Genomic DNA, 15,354 nt, shown 5'->3' with positions numbered 1-15,354 from the left:
GTGTTCTGTAGGAGTTGTTCCACGTGTAGATGTATTTCTGATGTATCTGTGGGGAGGAAGGTGATTTCTGCGTCTTACTCTTCTGCCATCTTCCCCCTCTCTCAGTTTTCTTTTTTTTGTAGTGTTTTTGTCTGATTGTGGTATCAGAATAATGCTTCTCTTGTAGAATGAGTCAGGAAATCTTTCCTCTTCCATTTTGAATTGGTGTCATTTTTTTCTTTAAATGCTTGATAAAATTCCCCATTCATAAGGGACCATTTGGATTTGTAGAATTGTTTTCCAAAAGATTTTAAATGGTTTTATTGAGTTATAATGGACATACAAAGAGCTACATACATTTAATGTAAAATTTGATGTGTTTGCACATATGCAAACACACACGATACAATCAAGGTAGCTGACATTTCCAACACCTCCCATAACCTCCCCCCACCTCCCTTTTTGTTTGCCGTAAGAACACTAAAAATGTGTTCTACTCTCTTAACACATTTAAAATGCACAATAGCGTGTTTTTAACTATAGGCATTATGTTTCACAGCAGATCTCAAGAACTTATTCATCTAGCATAACTGAAACTTTATACCCTTTGGACAATAAGTTCCCATTCTCACCCCTTCCCCAACTCCCTGCCTACCACTATTATATTCTCTGTTTCTATGAGTTTGATGATTTTAGATACCTCATATAAGTGAAGTCATAAAGTATTTGTCTTTTTGTAACTGGTTTATTTCACTTAGCATAATGTCCTCCAGGTTTATCCACATTGCAAATGGCAAACTTTCCTTCTTAATTAAGGCTGAATAATATTCCTTGTATGTATCTATCACATTTTCTTTATCCAATGATCTGTTGATGGACACTTAGGTTTCTATATCTTGGCTGTTGTGAATAATGCTACAATGAAAGTGAGAATGCAGATATCTCTTTGAGATCCTGATTTAAATTCTTTTGCATATATACCCAGAAGTGGGATTGTTGGATCATACAGTAGTTCTATTTTTAATTTTTGTGAGGAACACCCACACTATCTCCATAGCTGATGCACCATTTTACATTCCTACTAACAGTGTTTGAAAGTTAAAATTTCACCACATCCTCGCCAACACTTGTAATCTTTTCAGGTTTTTAAAAAATAGTAACCATCTAATAGGTAAGAAATGATATCTCATTGTACTTTTTAAATCTTATTTATTTACATCTTTATTGGACTATAATTCCTTTAAAATGTTGTGTTATTTTCTGCTGTATAACAAAGTGAATCAGCTATATGTATACATATATCCCCTCCTTCCCACCCTCCCCATCCCACCCATCTAGGTCACCACAAAGCACTGAGCTGACCTCCCTGTGCTATGCAGCAGCTTCCCACTAGCTATCTATTTTACACATGGTAGTGTATACATGTCAATGCTACTCTCTCACTTCCTCCAGCCTCCCCTTCCCCCTATGTGTCCTCAAGTCCATTACCTACATCTGTATCTCTATTCCTGCCCTGCCACTAGGTTCATCAGTACCATTTTCCTAGATTCCATAGATATGCATTAATATATGGTATTTGTTTTTCTCTTTCTGACTAACTTCACTCTGTATGACAGACTCTAGGTCCATCCACCTCACTACAACTGATTCAGTTTCATTCCTTTTTATGGCTGAGTAATATTCCATTGTATATATATATAGCAAATTTTCTTTATCCATTCATCTGTCGATGGACATTTAGGTTGCTTCCATGTCCTGGCTATTGTAAATAGTGCCTTGAACTATTTATAATGAACTATTAATAATGAACATTGTAGCACATGTCTCTTTTTGAATTATGGTTTTCTCAGGGTATAATACCCAGTAGTGGGATTGCTGGGTCATATGGTAGTTCTATTTTTAGTTTTTTAAGGAACCTCCATACTGTTCTCCATAGTGGCTATATCAATTTACATTCCCACCAACAGTGCAGGAGGGTTCCCTTTTCTCCACACCCTCTCCAGCATTTATTTTTTGTAGATTTTTTGATGATGGCAATTCTGACTGGTGTGAATGAGGTGATAGCTCATTGTAGTTTTGAGTTGCATTTCTCTAATGATTAGTGATGTTGAGCATCCTTTCATGTGTTTGTTGGCAATCTGTATATCTTCTTTGGAGAAATGTCTATTTAGGTCTTCTGCCCATTTTTGGATTGGGTAGTTTGTTCTTTTGATATTGAGCTGCATGAGCTGCTTGTATATTTTGGAGATTAATCTTTTGTCAGTTGCTGCGTTTGCAAATATTTTCTTCCATTCTGAGAGTTGTTTCTGTTATATAAAGCAAGGGTCTGCAAACTATGGCTTCTGAGTGCCACCTGTTTTTGAAAACAATGTACTCTGGGAACGCAGCCATACCCACCCATTTATGTGTCATTAATGGCTGCTTTATGGCAGAGTTGAGTAGTTGAGTCAGAGACCATATGGCTCACAAAGCCATGAATAGTTACTATCCCACCTTTTACAGAAAAGTTAGCCAACTTTTGCTATATAAACTAGAACCTTATTTTTTTGGTGAAAAACTTAAAAAAATCAGAAATGTAAAGTTCAGTGAAGCATAATTTATTTCCAGATTGAAAATAATTCTTAATTGCTTTAAGAAACTTCAACCACATACCTAGGGCTTTTGACAATTGTGATAAAGTCTATACTAAGTAATATCAAGAGCATTATTTTACTGGTCAAAAAAAGTAAAAAACAACGCATATTCTCTTGGGGTAAAATAAGCAGGCTTTCAAGTATGCTTCTTAAGAATTGGGAAAAGATAGCCTAAACTCTAGGGTTATAAATGATCTAATAATTAATTTAGCTCAGTTTTCTAACATATTGTCAGTCATCATTTCAAGTTCATCTTTGCAAATTATAAATTACTACAAACACACAATGTATACTTGTCATCATGTTACTATGTTTAGTCCAGGGTCACTTACCTAAAGTTCTAAAGAGTCCCATTACAGTTATAATCTGGGTGAACTGAGCAAGAAGGGAAAATTTACTTCTTTAGCCCATTTATTTATGATCCAACTCATACTCATGCTAATGGCTTCTTCCATCTTCCTACAGACATTCTGTAGAGCTTCTAGATCGCTATATAAGGTGATTTGCTTTAGCTTGGAATTCACCAGTAAGTGTTACCCATTCCCAGTGTCCAGGAATCACATCATTGCTGACAGACTGTGCAGTCTTGAAACAATGGGACACTGTATACTGTCTTCACTAAGAAGCTAGAATGGTTGTCCCTGATATTGGAACTTGTGGTGCACTTGGCCAAACTCATGACCAACTATGTCCCAAGACTTTAACCTAAGACTTTGCTCAGTGTCCACTTGTCTAACTCGTAGTCATCTGGAAGAAGAAGCTCCTGGGTGGTACCAGGTTATGATACCTCCTGGGTTGGCACAGAGGTAAAATGCCTCTTGTTACACAGTTTACAGTATTGTGAGGAAGATGGACATGATTTCAATTATAGTACTGCATGCCTTTGCAAATATTTAGTGTAATAAAACTGTGAAATCTAAATATTATCAAGTGTGGTGACATTTTTCTTAATTTTAAACTGCTTGAGTAATGCCTCTGATACGAGTGACCAGGAAAGCTCTAATTTTTAGTTCTTTAGCTTAGGCAACATTGCTTCCTTGGTTTTTTCATCTTCTTCTGGAGATTCTGTATTTCTTCATGAAGTCGTCTGTTCTCTTCTTGGAATCCTTCCTGTAGTAGTCGGCCCTGTTCCTAAAAATGTACAAATGGAGACTGAATAACGTGTCACATTAAGTAAATCTCTAACTTCTATCTAGTTTCCACATTCATAGATTTTTAAAAAAATATTTAATTTCTTCTTGAAATTTTCTCTACCATTAATTTCATTATACTTTCTCTTGGTCCTTCTAGCTCTGTGACTACTTTTTCTGAGTCTCCTTGAGTCAAGAAGGATTTTGGGCTTAAATCTCCCAATATGTTGGTGAACCTAATTACCAGTATTAATTTTTTTTGTCCCATTAATTGTACATAATCTTTGTCGGCAATCTTAATGAAATGTTTGGCTTCAGATCTTATCTATGCATTGTGATTTTTTTATGTACACACACACAACACAGAAATAAGTGAAGAATTTGCAAAATCTGATACAGTGTCTGAATCTTAGATCAGGGAATTTGATCTAAGCTTCCACAACTTGGTGGCAGGGGGGCAAAGTGCAGGTAAGGGAATCGGGCCCCAGACAGACCATACTGGCTTTCTGCACATAATTCCCAGCTCAAAACATACTAGGAGCAGGACAAAGAAAACAGGTAGGAGTGATAGACTGACACAATGGTGTGAGAGTTGAGTCCTTCTGCTTATGAAGGTTCTCTTAGAGCTAAAATCTGTGACAGAAGAAAAATGTGTGGATTCCTCTAACTGGTGAAGACTGTTCAGATATCTTCCCAAGCATTGTGGCCCTATAAAAATTACTTAGTCTTGTCTGAACCTCTGTTTCGTCTCCTAAGTAATATGGACATAGCAGCTCTTGCTTCGTATAGTACTAAGCAAGAGATATGGATAAGACTTTTTTATAATATCTAGCAGATAATAGCTACCATGATTGGCAGATATAGTGGTAATAGACTGGGTGTGACATAACTGCAAATAAAATCTTTTAACAACCAGACATTGTAGGGGTCAGTTCAGGCTGGTAGATAAGGATTGAAAAGTACAAGTGGGCAAGCAAGGTCTTTCTTCTGGGCTTCATGCTCTCACTGCCATGCCAAGTTTGTGAACAGGGAGTGTGGAGAGAAAACAGAATAACAGGAACCTCAAGGTGATACAATTAAATACCTGAAGTTTGAGAGAGAGAGTTCTCTCTTGCTCTTCCAGCAACTGGGCCCTATCCCTCTCCATCTTCTCAGTCAGTTGTTTCACATGTTCCTGATAACTCTTTTCTTTCTGTTCCATCATCTGCTGATTCTTTATTTGCATTTCCTCCAGCATTTTTGCTGCAGCCTGTGCAGATTCAGCTTTCACACGTTCCACTGTCAGGAGGAAAAGGAAAAAGAAAAATGAATGTGGGTGACCATGTTGCTTCTTTCTTCCATGTACACTTAACCTGTCACTGTTGCTACTGACTGTGTATGCCCTACTCAAAAATGTCTTTAGCGAGTAAGAGGCATCTTTTCTCATCTTGCTATAGTTTAAGGATCCTAGGCTCACCCAGCCAAATTAATTAGAACTTTTAAGCGCTTTCAAGGCTGTCTAGTCTCTTGACTCGCTCCTCACCTTCAATCAACTTTTCCTTCTCTGAGAGAGTCTGGTCTGTCTGTAGAATTGCAGCAGTCACAGACTCCTTGGACTTCAAATATTCCTGAAGAATTTCTTCAGCCTAGGACCCAGAAAAGAATGGGGTTGGTAATAGGAAATAGCTGTAAGCACTTATTCCTGTTTGCCCACCATCTTGCCCTCTAGGAATTGCTCCTCTTGGTCTTGGCATGCCTGGTGGTCAAGATTCCCTGTCACTGGGATGGGCACATGCTCCAGGCTGGCCAAGCATGACAGCTTCCTGAGCATAATCTTTATAAGAGATTGATATAGATATAAATAGTGATTCTCTGTTCTTTTAGACTGAGGGCTCTAATTTTGGAGCTGTTGGCACTGTGGTCTCATATGAGGTGAACTTGTTGGAGAATGAAGCCATCATTGAGAAAGCAGATCAGAAAAAGGGATGGAGGGAGAATGGGAGGGAGGGAAGTGTGAGGTTGAGGGGAGGAACATGCAGAGAGATAAATGATGACATTATTTGAAATTTTGGATACATCTGATAATCCAATTTGTAACTCAGTTGTTAATTGAGTGCACTCTTTTGGATGAGCACATAGGCTCATCCAAAAGAGTGTATGTGTGTATACACTGTATAATAAACACATACAGGCTCCCTGTATGTGTTTATTAAATGAGAGCATGAATGCTATCGGTCCTGTAATTGCGCATCTGTGTACAATACGCTTGGTCATGTTGTTTCAAGGAACACGTCAGCAACTTCCCAGAATCAATTTTGGTTACCTGTATTCCCTTCCTGGGCTCCTGAAGATACTTTTTCTTCAGCTCTTGTATCTTTTCAATGAAGAGGCGATAGCCTCCTGGTTTAGAATAAATCCCCTCTTTCACACCTTCTTCTAGAGGACTGAAAATATCCTTAAGTAAAGCTGAGCAACGATCTGATGATGCTTTAAGATTCTTTTTACAAAAGTCATCTCGCTTTTTGTCTAGCTGGGCCTTTAATGTAAAAAATAGGAAGTAAAAAGAATAGTGAAAAGATGTTAACTTGACCTCAGAATTTCTGGAAAGTCTTCTCAAAAAAATAAAAATATAAAAGGTCTGTGACCCCCTAGAAGAACTTACAGGCACTCAGCAACACCATATCCTTCCTGCTGATCCTGACTTTCTACAAAGGTCCCTTTCACCATGAAGGTGACCTTCAGAGCAGAGATTACTAGCTATATACTACACCTTTGGAGATAAACTCCTGCTTTTCAAACTGGACCAGTGATTGCATATGCAATAAATGTGGCTCAACATAAGCCTGCTCATGATAACTAAGGCTAAAATTTTCTTTGTTTTTGGCCAAAATATCCAATCAGCCTGATAACAATGAGCAGGTAATTTGATTAGAAGCTCTGTTTGTTACTTATATGTATGTAATGAAATTATAGGGAAGAATATTAGTTTATTCATGAAAGAAAAAAGTTTCAATGCACCATAATAAAGTATATCATAGGGCTTGCCTGGTGGCACAGTGGTTGAGAGTCCGCCTGCCGATGCAGGGGACACGGGTTCGTGCCCCAGTGCGGGAAGATCCCACATTCCACGGAGCAGCTGGGCCCGTGAGCCAAGGCTGCTGAGCCTGCGCATCCGGAGCCTGAGCTCCGCAACGGGGGAGGCTGCAAGAGTGAGAGGCCCGCGTACCGCAAAAAAAAGGAAAAAGGATATCATAATAAAATTGGTTCCTCTAATGATAATAACAAATAGTGTTTGTCACCATTTAAAAGTCTAGTAAAAATTGCTTTTCTCAAAATAAGCACCCATTTCATTTTCTAGTAGTACTTTACTTTCCAAGAGCCTAATCTGTAAAACTTAAGAAAAAAATTACCGCTAATTCCTTTTGAAATAAATGGTCTATATCTTTCCAGGACATCCTCATGAAGACTTCAATGGCCTCCTTCTCAATAGTCCTGTGCAGGTCCAGCAGCTCCTGGAGGGTTTCCGTGGGCAGCTGCAGCTTCTGATCCATCTGCTGGTCATAGTGGGCAATGGCCTTTTTCACTGCAGCTGTGTTCTCGATCTCAGACAAGGCCAGGACTGCATTCTCCATGCAGGGCAGATCCCCACTATTGATGGCACTGACATAGGTCTGCACCAGGGTTTCTAGACCTACAAATAGAGAACAAATGATGATGTTTATTGTAGGAGGAGTGAGGAAACTTTCTATTCTGTGCAATTCTTATGATGTCTATTACCAACCATTTGCCTTACAGCATCAATGCCCTCAGTATCACCTGAAAACTGGCTAAAAATGCAGACTCTCAGCCTCTGCCCCAGTTCAACTGACTTAGACACTCGTCTTTGGCAAGATCCTCAGGTGGTACATATGCACATCGAAGGTTGAGAACCTCTGTTCTAGATAGCCTAGGCCTGTGTTTATTGAGTGCATTTACTTCATCCCCAAGCATTGTTAGGACAGAAACCATATCTCTCTCATTTATGTCTGTATCATCAGCCCTGGTAGGTCCATGGGAAACATTCGATTAATATTTGTGGAACAAATCAAAAGGAGTCCTGCATTTTGTTTATTCTAGCAGAGCATTGTCCAGAAGAACTTTCTGTGATGATGGAAGTATTCTATATGTGCTGTCCAGTGCGGTAGCCACTACACATGTGTAGTGTGAGCCCTTGAGACACAGCTGTGTGATCAGAATGTTAAATTTCTTTAATTTTAATTAGTTTACATTTAAATTTAGATAGCTGCACTTATCTAGTGACAACCATATTGCACAGGGAAGGTCCAGTTTACTAGGACAGTTTTAAGCTTTTAGAGCTATTTTCCTTTGGCCTTTTCTATCTTTCCTCACCTAAGAATTGTGACTAATAAAACCTGTTAGAAGTGTTGGTGCCATCTAGAATTTAACACAATAATAGCAGTAGATGTGCATTTTTCAAAGCGGAAGCTAGGTGGATGTTATTACACCATCTTTTCGTCTTAACCATTAGAGTAAAGACTGGGAAGAGGACTCACGAGGTCCATTGACCTTGATGCCTCCTGAAAGGGTTTTAGTTTTGGAATTTCTAAAGATGTAGGAACAGAAGACTGCAGCTTGTTGCACAAATTCGGGGTCCAGCTTATCATCACACAGTTCCTCAAGCTGGCCCAGTTTCTTCCTATCAGTGGGCCGATCGAAGATAAAGCATTTCTTCTTTGGGAAGAACTTCCGGATACAGAGTCGAGGCAGATTAAAATTTTTATCTTTTTGACTGGTACCTGGAAGAAGATAAAAAGAATTTGCCTAATATAGGGGCTTGCAAACTTTTTCTGTAAAGGGCCAAACAGTAAATATTTTAGGCTTTGCAAGCCAGATGGTCTCTTTTCCAAGTACTCAATTCTACTACTGTAAGCATGAAAGCAGCCATAGACAGTCTATAAATGAATGGGCATAGCATGATTCCAATAAAACCTTATTTACAAAATCAGCTGGCAGGCTGGATTGGACATTATTTGCCTGTGAGCCATCCTTTGCCAACCCCTAGACTAGTGCATGGTTCATGCTTTTATTTATTTTCTTCAAATAAATTACCTATTCTACTCCATATTCTTTGGTTAATTACAGCACCACAAGCCCTAAGCAAGGATATAATGTAAGTCTAATCACAGCACAGGGAAAGGTGAAAGAAATGAAACCTGTTCTTAAAACAGGGAGAAAATCAAATCAAATCTATTCATTCAGATAATAAACAAGTGTTAATTCTTAGTAATCTCCCCCTGAGAAGAAATAGAAACTATAAATATAAGAAAACTGTTGATAGAAAACTAAAGAACGATAGTCTTTTAGTGTTTTGTCATCCCATTTACCAATTCTAAGTTCCCTTTACCTTTCTTAAGCTTGAGTGAATTCTCCAGGTACTCGTCTGCTGTGATGGATTGTCCATCTGCCTCCAAGTCTAGGGAGAAATCCCTCAGTGTCCATACAAAGTCTGGAAAGAAGCTCACAAAGTCAGCTGAATCCTCAACCCCATCCACATCAGGTGAAGCTTTTGCCCTGATTCTATCTGTGAGCTCCGTCACATAGCTGAGCAGCAAATTAAGGAAAACTGGCATAAAAGGACAGCGCCCGCCACCCTATATTAGTTACATATACAAAACCCTTGTTTCGCCTTTGTTCTTAACCCAAGTATCAATTCTTCAGTAGGTATTGATACGTAGGATTTTCCCCCTGCCCTTGAATTATTTTTTATGTTTCTCTTTTTGTGCTTGATTCACAAGGACTCACAGTTAGGCAGCTGTTTTTATTAATACTGGTCTCCCCTCTGACTCTGACTCTGATGCTGGTTTGAACCCAAAATAGATACTGAAGTTGGTCCATGGCCTGCTGGTTGATGGTTCCCATACTATTGTACACAAAAGTGCTGCTCAGGAGTATTGCTAGGGCAAATATCCAGGAGTCATTCTGGTTGTCACCCTGGAAATCAGAGTACATTTGGACCGGGATTATTTTTCATTCTCATGGCACTTTTCAGATCAGCAGTAGTAAAAGGATGCTCATTTAATTAGGGTTTTTTTTAGACTAACGCCCTATACGAGGAAACCAAATCCAAGCAAAAATGATAGTTAGTAGGACTTGAACTTTGAATAGTTTTCTGATTAGTGTTTTTGGTTTACCCTGATTCTCACTAGACCCTCTTATAATCATTGGTAGATAATTGCAAACAAATAGTCATTGCTTGTGGGCATTCTAAGGCCTTAAATATAATTTAAATGTAAACTTTTCTCTTTATTTTTACAGAACCATTTTCTTAATATAAGGGTAATAAGACATGTATCTATCTCACTGAGCAATTGTTGTGCACCTAACACTTTCCATTACTTATCTTTTAAGTATTCAAAACAATACTATGAGGCAAATGTAGATCTATTACATCTGTTTTACAGATAAGAAAGCTGAGGTTAAAAGAGATCAAATAATTTGCTAAGATCATTGAATTACTGACAGACTTTAAATTTAAAGCCAAGGGTATGGGACTTCAGAACCTAAATCCTTAACTAAAGTTCTTTGCAGGATAACATTCATTATGTTGAATTTATTTGTATTCCCTTTATGCATCTGGGTTAACTGGCTTAGCTTACAGCCTTTTAATAATTAGAATAGTGTCGACTGACCACTATGCTCTTCTTCTAGGATTCTGCCTTATGAATATTTTCCTGACCCCTCATTGCTAAACTGGGTCTCATGGCATGTAAACAGAAATGAAAAAACGTGGTTAAGTGCAAGTTCTTATTTAAAGAAAAATTAAATAGTGTAGAGAATATTCAGACATGAGGGGCGAATCCTCAGTCCTTACCTTCTCCACATCCCCCAGGCCCTCAGTATCAAGCAGAACTAGAGTATGTTCTGGCTTCTTGGGATGAGGGACACACCACATCCAGATGCCCTTCGTGTGAGACTGCACTGTGGAGCCCAGAGAAAAACCTGCAGGGGGGCATGGAGTTAAGAAAGGGTGGAGTTTTAATAGCAGATGGATCTTGAAATTGAGATAATAGTTAACAACATCAAGGTTTAAAGAGACCAATGAAAACATAATATTGATCTTAACTGCAACCAGAAAAAGAGAGAAATTAGAACATTCAGTACAAACTGAAATATTTATTTTACCTTAAAGATCAGTATAAGCTTGATGTTAATCCACATACATTTTAGTAAACGTTTTATTGTTTATTATTATCTGTATTAATTTTCTTTATTACTACCTTACTCCTTCCAGAAAGGCATATTTATACTTTAAAGAGAAAATTAAGGCAAAGTGGTGAGAAAGAGTTGACTCTTATCGTCCAGCACAGAGTAAATAAGAAACCCATCACTGTATTGAAAGTTAGCTTTCAATATTCCTCCCAGGTCTCTAACTTCCTCTCCTCACATCACTGTTCTGCACGCTGGGAGTGTGGTTGGCAGAAGGGACTCGGCTGGGCTTTGCTGGTGCCACTCACCCTTGTTCTTCCCAGCCAGCTTGTTCATCAGGTAGGATTTACCGGTGCGGTAGAGGCCCACGATAGCCACCACCACAACGGGCTGCTGAATGGCAGACAGGATCTTCAGAGCTTTCGGATTAACCAACAGTCGCCCATTAGTGTTCTCGATGAGGCACTCTGGGCCTGACATGTGGGTCTCTGAGGCCATGTTCCCTTGTCTGCAGGGGAAGAGATGGGATGAATTAGAATTTCTGGTCTAAGCAGATCAAGAGCTTTCACAAGGTTATTTTGCATTCAGAAGGAGGAATCATAAAATCCCCCAACATGACCTAGTTTTGTGTCAACAGTGACATAGATGAGGGAAAGACATTTTAGAAAGTTACGGAACTATTATCAAAGTAGTCCATTAAAAAAATATTGGTATGACAGTGATTTACCAACATTCAACCACCCTCATGAACAAAATCTTGTATTTAGTTTACCATGGAAAATTTTTATTTTGGACTTTCATTTAAAAATTTATACTAGACATTAAATGTAAAATAGAGTAAGATTCAGAGAGATTCGTTGTACATCCTGGCTATGTGTGAGAAATACAATATTTATTTATTTATTCACTAATTCTTACTATGAATAAAGAATTTCATGAATAAATGTTCATCACTTGATATATGTCTCTGAACAATTTCCAGTGATTTGAAATGTGTTTTTTCTCACTAGTTAGCCTTATTTTTACTGGGATAAGGGTCCACAGAACTTCTCACACTGCTATTCTAGAAGTGGAACTTACTTTAGCAAATTTTATAAAAATATGTGACCTTGTGAAACACGTGGCTAGGGACCCTTCCAAAACCTTGGTATGGGCTTGTGGGAGCAAGGGGCTCTGAAACTTAAAATTTATTAGCTTCAAAACAAATTAGCCTCAAACTAAGTGGGGGTAAAGTGCACATCTGCGAATACTGCATGTTGCTAAAAATCGTATTTGTACGTGTGTGTGTGTGTGTGTGTGTGTGTAAGGGAACAAAAGATAGTGAAATAAATATTAAAAGATCAGGAGACAGATCAGGAGAACTAAAGAAGAAAGTTGTTGAAAGAAAATATCTATATTTCCAGCCATGCACTTCCAAGTTTTCTGTTTTCTTCTTTTTTTCCATTTTGTAGAGGAGAAGTAGAAACAGGAAGAGGAGTAGGGGTAAAGAGGAGGGGATGGGGATGGAAAAGGGGAGGGGAAGCTGAAAAGAATAGAGAGGTGTCAGACAAGGTAGGTGATGAATAAGCTAATGCCAAGCCAAGGAATTCAGAGGAAGAGTTTGCAAAAGGCAAGATCAAAACTTCTTGAGAGCACAGAGAGGGCAAAGTAAACAAAGATGCTGCCTTCAGTGCTGCACCACAGTAGATTCTTTAAAGAGGAAGCTTTTTAGTAAAGTAGTGGGGCTGAATTCTGCTCCTAAGGGGTAAGGAGTGAGTTGACACCAAGAAATTGGATCTAGTGAACTTGTGCTATTTCTAAAAGAAGAAGTCCACTTTGAAACAAAGTTCAAATGTAGGACTGAAGAGTATGGTATTTTCATGAATCTACACCTTTCACTTTGGGTTTCAGGTTTTTTTTTTTTGTCTTTAACAGTGTCATGTAGCTGTTTCCGCTGCATCTCATTTACTATTCTTTCCTTCTCATGAAAATAACCTATTTGTTGCCCTTTCAGTTTCTTAGCTGCAGTCACATCAGTATTGAACAAGTTGTATCAAAGACAATAGTAATTTTGGGGCTTTCCTGGTGGCGCAGTGGTTGAGAGTCGGCCTGCCGATGCAGAGCACATGGGTTCGTGCCCCGGTCTGGGAAGATCCCACATGCCGCAGAGGGGCTGGGCCCATGAGCCATGGCCGCTGAGCCTGCATGTCCGGAGCCTGTGCTCCGCAACGGGAGAGGCCACAACAGTGAGAGGCCCGCGTACCGCAAAAAAAAAAAAAAAAAAAAGACAATGGTAATTTAATTGTGTCCCCAGTCAACACAGACAACATCAGCAAAGAGAAAGACAATACTAATGCATTTCAAGATCTTAGTGTAGCTCCACATCCCTGGTGCCTAATTCTACACAAGCACAGTAATGACCCAGGGATGTGCTGCCACCTGATAACACCAGGATTTCATCTGACCTCGTGCCCCACATTAGGCTCAGCTGAAACCTATTTTGATGCTGGTCATTTTTTAGAAAACTAACTAACCCTTAAAAATCCCTTCCCATCCCTGCACTAATCTTAACATGGGCTCCTTTTCCCAGAGCAAGGCTGCTTTAGCACTGGAGACAGAGCTGCTTTGAGGAAAAAATAAAGTTCTTACCTGTTTTCTTCTCAGTTTAGGTGGAGTGGTTCTGTAACTTCTCTGTCTCTCACTAGATGGTTAGACTTTTATTTCACTCACCCAATGTCATGGGACTTGCCTGATTTCCTGTAGAGACCAGACAGAAGAAGTGAAGCAACCTCTGGAAAAGATTTACAGTAATATGAAACTGAAAGCACTGAAAACAGAACAATGACTCAATAACCATAAAAGGAATTTTTGGAAGCTATCCTCTTTGGAGGGAACACGGGTTTGACACTACTTCTCAACTAGAGCCTTCACATTAATTTTTTTGAAAGACATCTTAGAAACAATTTGGTGTTTAAAAAAGTGTCTATTAGATACTTAAATGTAATGGAATGTATCCCGGGATTGGGGGTCAGTTTGGGAAACCTAGAATGAGGAAGCATATTTTTAGTTTTAATTTCTTTAAATAATGGACACACTTACAGTGGACCTGGCTCCTCATTTGTGCATGCTGTAAATGAGGAAAAGGACACACATTCGTGAACACGCAGCCCCTGGAACTTAATACCCAGTGCACAGGCTGGAAGGGGCTCCATGTGTTGCACATGTGTTCCAGGCTCAGTGCTGTCCGTTCTACATGGGTTAAATAATTGATATCTCATAACAAACATTTCCCCACCATTTTATAGAAACTGAGGCACAGAAAGATTTAATGTCTTGTCCCAAATCACAGCACTGTAAATAATCTGAACCGAATCATTCTTGATTCCAAACCCTCTTGTTAAGCCACTTCATTATACTGCCTTTCCATGTTTGCTCAGTGAATAGCAGAAGTAACAGTTTTATTTCTTGATTGCTTTCGAAGAGGTACACATGTTACATGTCTAATTCAATCCTGACTACAGTCATGCAAAATAAGCGGTATTGTCTCCATCTTGCAGGAGGCTTGAGGGAGGGTACAATAATATGCCTGTTCAGATTCATTAAGCAAGTTATATAGAGGTAGGATGCAAAGTTGAAACTCTGTTTACCCTTAAACTATGTTTTTTCTCCACCTGAACAACGTTTCTGAAGGAAGGAATAGGGAAGTGAGGAGAAAGGGAGATATCTATAAGTTTCTCTCCTGATCTCATAGTATAAGTGCATTTCTCCACACCTGGAAGCCAGTGTCTGAAATTTAACAAATAAAGTACACTCCTTTCTTTCCCTCTTTGCCATTATCTTTTTTAAAGTGTCTCTGAGTAAGGAGCACTTTAACTTGCTTTGAAAAATGTGATTTATCTGGGTCTTTCAGTTGCTGGAACACACCTAGTTTCTTCCTTTCTTAGCGGTCTATGTACAGCAATTTTCTGCATCTGGAACTTTCTTACCCCTGATCTTGGCAACATTGGTTCCTTCTTATTCTACTGGTCTCGGCTAAATGGCATCTTCTCACTGAGGTCTTCCATGTATGTTAATCTCCAACCCATCACCTTTTTTTTTTTTTTTTTCTTCTTCTTTTTGCGGTACGCGGGCCTCTCACTGTTGTGGCCTCTCCCGTTGCGGAGCACAGGCTCCGGACGCGCAGGCTCAGCGGCCATGGCTCACGGGCCCAGCCACTCCACGGCATGTGGGATCTTCCCGGACCGGGCACGAACCCGTGTCCCCTGCATCGGGAGGCGGACTCCCAACCACTGCATCACCAGGGAAGCCCCTTGCTTTTTTTTTTTACTTTTCCCTATGACTACCTGAAATTCAACTTCATAAAAACAGGGACCTCATGTGTTCACAGGTGTGTGTCTCCAGCAATTAAAACAGAGTTTGGAAGAGAGTATAAGCTCAATGGATATTAT

At 39.2% G+C, this 15,354-nt stretch overlaps 1 protein-coding gene across 1 annotated transcript; it reads right to left on the bottom strand.

The window, feature by feature from the left end:
- Positions 1–2,560: 2,560 nt before the first annotated feature.
- On the bottom strand, positions 2,561–13,684 carry LOC111164054 (guanylate-binding protein 1-like). Its single transcript, XM_022553363.2, has 11 exons — positions 13,556–13,684; positions 11,236–11,435; positions 10,593–10,720; positions 9,603–9,712; positions 9,126–9,322; positions 8,275–8,517; positions 7,132–7,412; positions 6,045–6,257; positions 5,265–5,367; positions 4,827–5,020; positions 2,561–3,743 (listed from the first exon to the last, which is right to left on the bottom strand). Exons 2-11 carry the CDS (start codon positions 11,423–11,425, stop codon positions 3,627–3,629), a joined length of 1,776 nt encoding a protein of 591 aa, XP_022409071.1. The 5' UTR covers positions 11,426–11,435; positions 13,556–13,684; the 3' UTR covers positions 2,561–3,626.
- Positions 13,685–15,354: the final 1,670 nt, after the last annotated feature.

Source organism: Delphinapterus leucas, chromosome 1 (genome assembly GCF_059928025.1).
Source record: "Delphinapterus leucas isolate spDelLeu-1000000601 "Yukka" chromosome 1, BTC_Dleu_Yukka2, whole genome shotgun sequence".
NCBI lineage: Eukaryota > Metazoa > Chordata > Mammalia > Artiodactyla > Monodontidae > Delphinapterus > Delphinapterus leucas.
The sequence above is the reverse complement of the archived record's forward strand: the minus strand, read 5'-3'. Positions and strand labels throughout refer to the sequence as shown.

Coding starts and splice junctions, on each gene's coding strand:
- LOC111164054 (XM_022553363.2), bottom strand. CDS start 11,425: ATGGCCTCAGAGACCCACATGTCAGGCCCAGAGTGCCTCATCGAGAAC. Junction 9,713..10,592: donor GCCTGGGGGATGTGGAGAAG/GTAAGGACTGAG, acceptor TCTGATTTCCAG/GGTGACAACCAGAATGACTC. Junction 6,258..7,131: donor TATTTCAAAAGGAATTAGCG/GTAATTTTTTTC, acceptor TTTACATTAAAG/GCCCAGCTAGACAAAAAGCG.